The sequence below is a fragment of the Octopus bimaculoides genome, chromosome 1 (assembly GCF_001194135.2).
Source record: "Octopus bimaculoides isolate UCB-OBI-ISO-001 chromosome 1, ASM119413v2, whole genome shotgun sequence".
Classification (NCBI taxonomy): domain Eukaryota; kingdom Metazoa; phylum Mollusca; class Cephalopoda; order Octopoda; family Octopodidae; genus Octopus; species Octopus bimaculoides.
The window spans coordinates 57,867,449-57,874,100 of NC_068981.1; the positions used below are offsets into that span (position 1 = coordinate 57,867,449).

The following is a 6,652-nucleotide window of genomic DNA, read 5'->3' on the forward strand; positions in this document are numbered from 1 at the left end:
TCCAACGAAATAATTTGTTCTCAACAATATGTCTATCCTTCTGGCTGCTTTTCGATAGTTGTAAAAACAAGAACTCTGTAAGCTAAAGGCAGTTACTGAGAGCAACCATCAGTGAGTGTGAATGTTACTATTGCACTTTCTTAATTTCATTGTTAAACATTAAATACTTCATTCATATATTCATATACATATGTACTACATTTATATATTACCTTTAATAAATTAGCCTTCATAAAGTTCACCTTTAAAATGCCATGATGAGTCAGAGTACTTTCTCGCCAACCTCCAGTAATCTCTCCCTCCTCCAGCTGACAGTTTTTTGTACTTTTTTGTGACGGAAAATACACCTTTTGTGGCAGTTATAATGAAATTACTTTCTTATATCAGAGTAACAAGGCGTTTCAATAGAATATTTTTACCCCGGGAATTACCAGGTACATCAGCTAGTATACATATATATACAACGGGCTTCTTTCAGTTTCGGTCTACTAAATCCACTCAAAATAGGGGCTATAGTTGAAGACACTTGCTCCAGATGTCATGCAGAGGGACTGAACCCGAAAGGTTGCAAAGCAACTTTCTTATCTACACAGCTATACTCTCTACACCTGTAAAAACATTTAAAAGAATTAAAAATTAATAAATAAAGAAAGGGAAAAAAAACAACTTTGTAATATTTGTTTTACTCTTTTACTTGTTTCAGTCATTTGACTGCGGCCATGCTGGAGCACCGCCTTTAGTTCAGCAAATCGACCCCAGGACTTATTATTCTTTGTAAGCCTAGTACTTATTCTATCAGTGTCTTTTGCCGAACCGCTAAGTTATGGGGATGTAAACACACCACAATCGGTTGTCAAGCGATGTTGGGGGAACAAACTGACACACACACAAATACACACACATACATACACACATATATATATATATATATATATATATATACGACGGGCTTCTTTCAGTTTCCGTCTACCAAATCCACTCACAAGACTTTGGTCGGTCCGAGCCTTAGTAGAAGACACTTGTCCAAGGTGCCACGCAGTGGGACTGAACCCGAAACCATGTGGTTGGTAAGCAAGCTACTTACCACATAGCCACACCTGCGCCAATAAACTTACCCTACATAAAAATGCTATCGGCAGTCTGTATTTCACAAACTATTAATTTTTAAGGAGGAAATATTATAGACTATTTTCATGCAAGAGGGGCAATGTGATATATTGGCTAGAAAAGCGGAATATTATAATAAATTATCTTGAAAAGAGGAGGATGTTTTAAATTATTATCACGAAGAGAGGGGAACATGAAGGCCATTGATGAAATAAATAAGAGGTCAGATCTAATAGGATATTGAAATTGTTTAATTGACACCAACCATTTCATGTGTTAGTTCCGGGATTTGAACATTTTTATAAATTTCCCAACACCGTATTACACCGCATTGCATCAACAACAGTGAAGAAGTGATGGCAACGTCTGCTAGAATTCTCGTAGATTTTCTTTCACTCTTAATTCTTGCTGTAATATCTGTCATCTCCATAAACCCAGTTATTTTAGGTAAGAATCGCTCGTTTCTATTTTGTTTGCTTATCTATTTTTTGTTACATAATGCTATTGCTTTGTTATTTTAAAATGTTTTGAAAGAAATTACAATCATAAGGCAATATTATATAAACAATGTCCAAATTTAGCACAACATTCCCATCTCTTTCATTAATCAAATGTTTCTCATCTCGCTATCTCTTTCCGCGTTGTCATTGACATTTCCAGTAACTTCGTAACCGAATCATATTTAAAGAGTCTACCTTTGTCTCTTCCTTTTAAAGGCATGCTTTTCCTTGTTTTGTACCAGGTGAGCCCTTACCAATCAGAACTATTATTACAGGCATTCCAGCCGTAATCATCTTGATTCAGTTTTCAATTTATGACCTACGCTGCATTGTATACTTCCTTGTTTAAGACAGTAAGATGTAGTTTGATGGCGATTTCGCTGCTATTTCTAGCTGTTCGGATGACTGCCCTGGTTCATTTTGCCTGAGGGAACCCCTCAAGCCAAAATATGCAGCTTCTACGTAGTCACTCAAACTGCTATAAAAAGCAGCCAGTTCTCCCTTAGATACCTACTATCTTAGAAAAGAGGAAGAGCACATTGAATAAGAAAGTATTTGATACATTATGAACAAAAGACAAGGTGGTTACGGATGGAACATTATCGAATACAGGTGTACTCGATCAGGTTAAACCTGGGCTAAAAAGCAACATTTAGATGAGATTACAAAATAAACAATGCTATTGTAACAGTGACAATAAGCTATCAACAACAATACTAATTATTCTTTGTTTTTATAGTTACGAAGAACTGCTTACAACGGTTTACCAATTCTCTTTTAAGAAACGAGTTGTTTACGATCAACATTGCCATAGTTATGAAATCAATTATGCTAGTAAAAATCAGACAAAGAGCTTAGAATTCTGTCCCCCCACTCTGTCTATGATTCAGTATGATGGGTTGAAATTAGTCATCTTATCTCACTTGCCATGTTTACATATTCTGCCATTTAAAAATGGTTTAAGAATGTTGCGCAAGCTATGACGACAATGCTAATAATAATATTGGTATAAACACTTGATATTGTGACATCGGCCTTTTATATATGTTACGAATGTTTATCTCATAGTGTATCGTGCCCTTATGTTATTGTTACAGTTGGTATTGATTGTGAGGGACATAAAAGGAAGGGATACATCGATCTGATCGATGTTTTCTCTAATAAGCATGAAAAATGAAATAAAGAAATGTGGGTTCTTTCTAACGTTGACAGAACTCGAAGTGGTGGAAGGGAAAAACCCAGCACAAAGTTTATTTCTTATTAGAAGTGATAAGATCGGTTGAATCGATTCAAATAGCGATACTTATGTTATTGACCATAGTGGAATAAACGATTAAGTTAATTTGGCGGGGATTTCGCAAAAATTAGGGACCATTAAACATTTATGTGGGCTCGTATTCCACCGACAGCCTTTTTCTATCCAAATGGTTTTTAACTCAATATTCACATGCTATTTATAGCTTTATTTGCTTCGAGATTCACCCTTCCTTTTGGAGCACTACTACCAAATATACCATCACTTTTGCCCGATCAGGCTCTAGTTTTGGAGATACCTATTTTGATACCGATGTATCCACTCGTGCGCCGAAATAAAGAGACTCCCATTTGCACGTTATATTTTGCTGTCTTACAGGTTGACCCATTCTTTGAAATATTTGGGATGCTGATTCCAAAATTAGTTTTGCTTTCTTAATTAAAAATAATTAATCATATGCTATTTCGTTACAAATGCGAACAATATTAATGTTATTGATATAGTGTTACATGCTATGAAAACTGCTAAGTCAGATTATTTTAGTACAGAAACTTAAAGTACACTGCATTAGAATCTGTTGTAATTGTATCTCCCAAATAAGCATTAAACATGAATATGCCATCATATTTGTATCTTGTCTTCTCTTATACGTTTTCCCCTGTGTTTATACCTTGATGGAATCTTTTTCTTTGCTCTTCGCGGCGGTACTGGTCCTTGATGTTCATGTTTACAGCTAAGCTTATTTAAATTGGAGGGCATGTTCTCTACTAATTCAAAATAGTTGTCTTCCTTAGGGTTGCCAAATTTTTGACAACCAAAAATAAATGAATTCAACGTACAGCATCCGTCATTATCCATTGAATATACAAAATGTGGATCTTTTTAAATATACACTTAAAACTTTACGTAGCTCAGTCCATGGAATTGCTCAATAAATTGCTAGGTTAGACATCTCTTTGTATAGCGCCTTTACGCTGAACCTTTGGTACAGAAAATATATAGTAATTTATTAATGTGTGGTTGATTTAATAGCACATATATCATCATATATTTTGATATCAAAAAAGCAAATCATTGATTTATTATAGTTGGTAGAGTAAAACTCGTGTCATTTTGGATATATATATATATGTGTGTATATATATATATATATATATATATATATATATGTGTGTGTGTGTGTGTGTGTGTGTGTGTGTGTGTGTGTGTGTGTGTGTATAAGGCCGGTTTATGGGATTACCCCGTGAGATGCACGTCCATAAAGCGCAGCATATCAATCAGAACCTAAAACCTGTTGGCTTACGAGTGTGCTTCTTTTTCGGATTTATGATTTACTGACGATACATACATACATGCATGCATACATACATGCATACATGCATACATACACACACACATACATACATACATACATACATACATACATACATACATACATACATACATAGGCATAACTACAGATGTATGCCCCACTGACTTTGTTGCTTCATAACGAAATTTTCAATAAATAATCCCGTATATTGAGTGTGTGTAAAGATTTGTTGGAAAAAATTTTTCCGAGGGGTTGAGAAGAGGGTTTTCGGAAAATCACATAACCCGACATTTTCCCCCTCGTAAATTTCAGGAAAATGGGTATTTTTTAATGAAATTTTATACAAATACCTTTCAAACGGCGTAGATTACGATTACATAGAAAATTTGTAGGCAAAATGTTTTGGAAGGGAGCGGGGGTGGAGTTTCGGTTCAGACAACCCACATAAGTCGGAATTTCTCTGTTTTGACGGGGATTTTTTTCCAATTAATGTCATTCTTGTCCTGGAGAGTCTGGATGTTCCAGGCCCCGAAAATGATAGTTGATGATGGATGAGTAGAAGTAGAGTTCTGAGCACTGAGTGGGAGGTTCGCCAGCTGCAGTATGCTGGCCAGATCGAGTTGCTGTATACGATGTTTGCCCCACCTTTTTTAGGGGCTCCCTCTTCAGGGGTGGGCTGTGGTAATCTTAAAGAGGCCAACCCAGTCACGAGTCCAGCTGCCGAACACCAATGTCACAGCTATTCAATGGAGAGCGACCATCTAAGATTCGCCTGAATGTGTGGTCACAGACTAGAGGCTTCCAATTTTCCAGACCTACCTCTGACCGATGCAATGCCATCTGCATTGCATTTTTTTTTTTTTGAGACTCAAAGAGTAGAAAGACAAAGCCAGTTGCTGAGTAAATTGTTTGAGTTGACTATGGCTGTGTGACAGCTATGCACACGCATTTGCCCAGCAACTTTTCCACTACGGCTCAAGAATTGAGACATGTAGTCTTGTTTAGGGTGGTTGCAGTGAGCTGCCGGATTCTGTTTGCCTTTGTCACCCCTGCCCGCCAGGCATTGCCCCCTTCCGCCAGAGTCATTCCACGGGGGCTTGAGATTGCCCTCCTCTGCTTGCTTCGCCATTGAGTTTTGATGTTGGTGTTTGGTTGTGTTTAGTCTGAGACCTCATCCTTGACCTTCTCGCCATGGGTGGCCTTACCAGGAGTCTAAGACTCCAGACAGCATCACTCTCGAAATCATTAGAGCACACAAGCTCTTTCACTACAGTGAGGAACGACCATGATAAGAGAATACACCTGTCTCGTTCCAAGGAGAAAAAACTAGAGGTAGTTGATAGCTTCCGCTATCTGGGTGACCAAATTAGTTGGGGTGAGTGCGCTGAAAGGGTGGCTGCTAGAATAAGAATAGCCTGGGCAAAGTTCAGAGAGCTCTTACCTCTACTGGCGACAAAGGGCCTCTCACTCAGAGTAAAAGGTAGACTGTATGATGCATGTGTACGAACAGCCATGCTACATGGCTGTGAAACATGGGCCATGACTGCTGAGGACATGTTTAAGCTCGCAAGGAATGAAGCCAGTATGCTTCGATGGATGTGTAATGTCAGTGTGCATACTCGGCAGAGTGTAAGTATCTTGAGAGAAAAGTTGAACCTAAGAAGCATCAGTTGTGGTGTGCAAGAGAGACGATTGCACTGGTATGGACATGTGGCGAGAATGGATGAGGATAGCTGTGTGAAAAAGTGCCACACCCTAGCGGTTGAGGGAACCTGTGGAAGAGGCAGGCCTAGGAAAACCTGGGATGAGATAGTGAAGCACGACCTCCGAACATTAGGCCTCACCGAGGCAATGACTTGTGACCGTGACCTTTGGAAATATGCTGTGCGTGAGAAGACCCGGCAAGCCAAGTGAGACCAAAATCCAAGGCCTCTGCCAGGGATGTAGCCAGCCCACTTACGCGTAGCATTCCTTCATTGGACACTAAACTCTGCTTGCGAAGACATGGTGAGGCAAGTGAAATCGAAATCGAACTAAATTTGTAGGAGCACTAAACTCAGCTTGCAAAGACCTGTTGGGGCAAGCGAAAGCGAAATCGTGATGGCACCTGTACCAGTGGAGCACTAAGAGCACCGTCTGAACACGGTCGTTACCAGAACAGCTGTCTGGCTTCTGTGCCGGTGGCACGTAAATAGCACTAGCGTGATTGTTACCAACGTCGCCTTCCTGGCACTTGTGCCAGTGGCACATGAAAAGACATTCGAGCGAGATCGGTGCCAGTGCCGATGGGCTGACCCCTGTGCAGTGACATGTAAAATACACCATTTCAAGCGAGATCGTTGCCAGTGCCGATGGACTGGCCCCTGTGCAGTGACATGTAAAATACACCATTTCGAGCGTGGCCGTTGATCATTACCAACGTCGCCTCCCTGGCAATTGTGCCAGTGGCACGTGAAAAGACATTCGAGCGAGATCGTT

At 39.4% G+C, this 6,652-nt stretch overlaps 1 protein-coding gene across 1 annotated transcript in view; it reads left to right on the top strand.

Annotated features, from left to right (window-relative positions):
- The first annotated feature begins 1,148 nt into the window (after positions 1 to 1,148).
- The window catches only part of LOC106873007 (phospholipase A2 group XV), a 15,398-nt gene continuing 9,894 nt past the window's right edge, over positions 1,149 to 6,652 (top strand). The window contains exon 1 of the mRNA XM_052966935.1: positions 1,149 to 1,554. Within this exon, the coding sequence (XP_052822895.1) occupies positions 1,464 to 1,554 (91 nt within the window). The 5' untranslated portion in view covers positions 1,149 to 1,463. The remainder of the gene's footprint in view (positions 1,555 to 6,652) is intronic.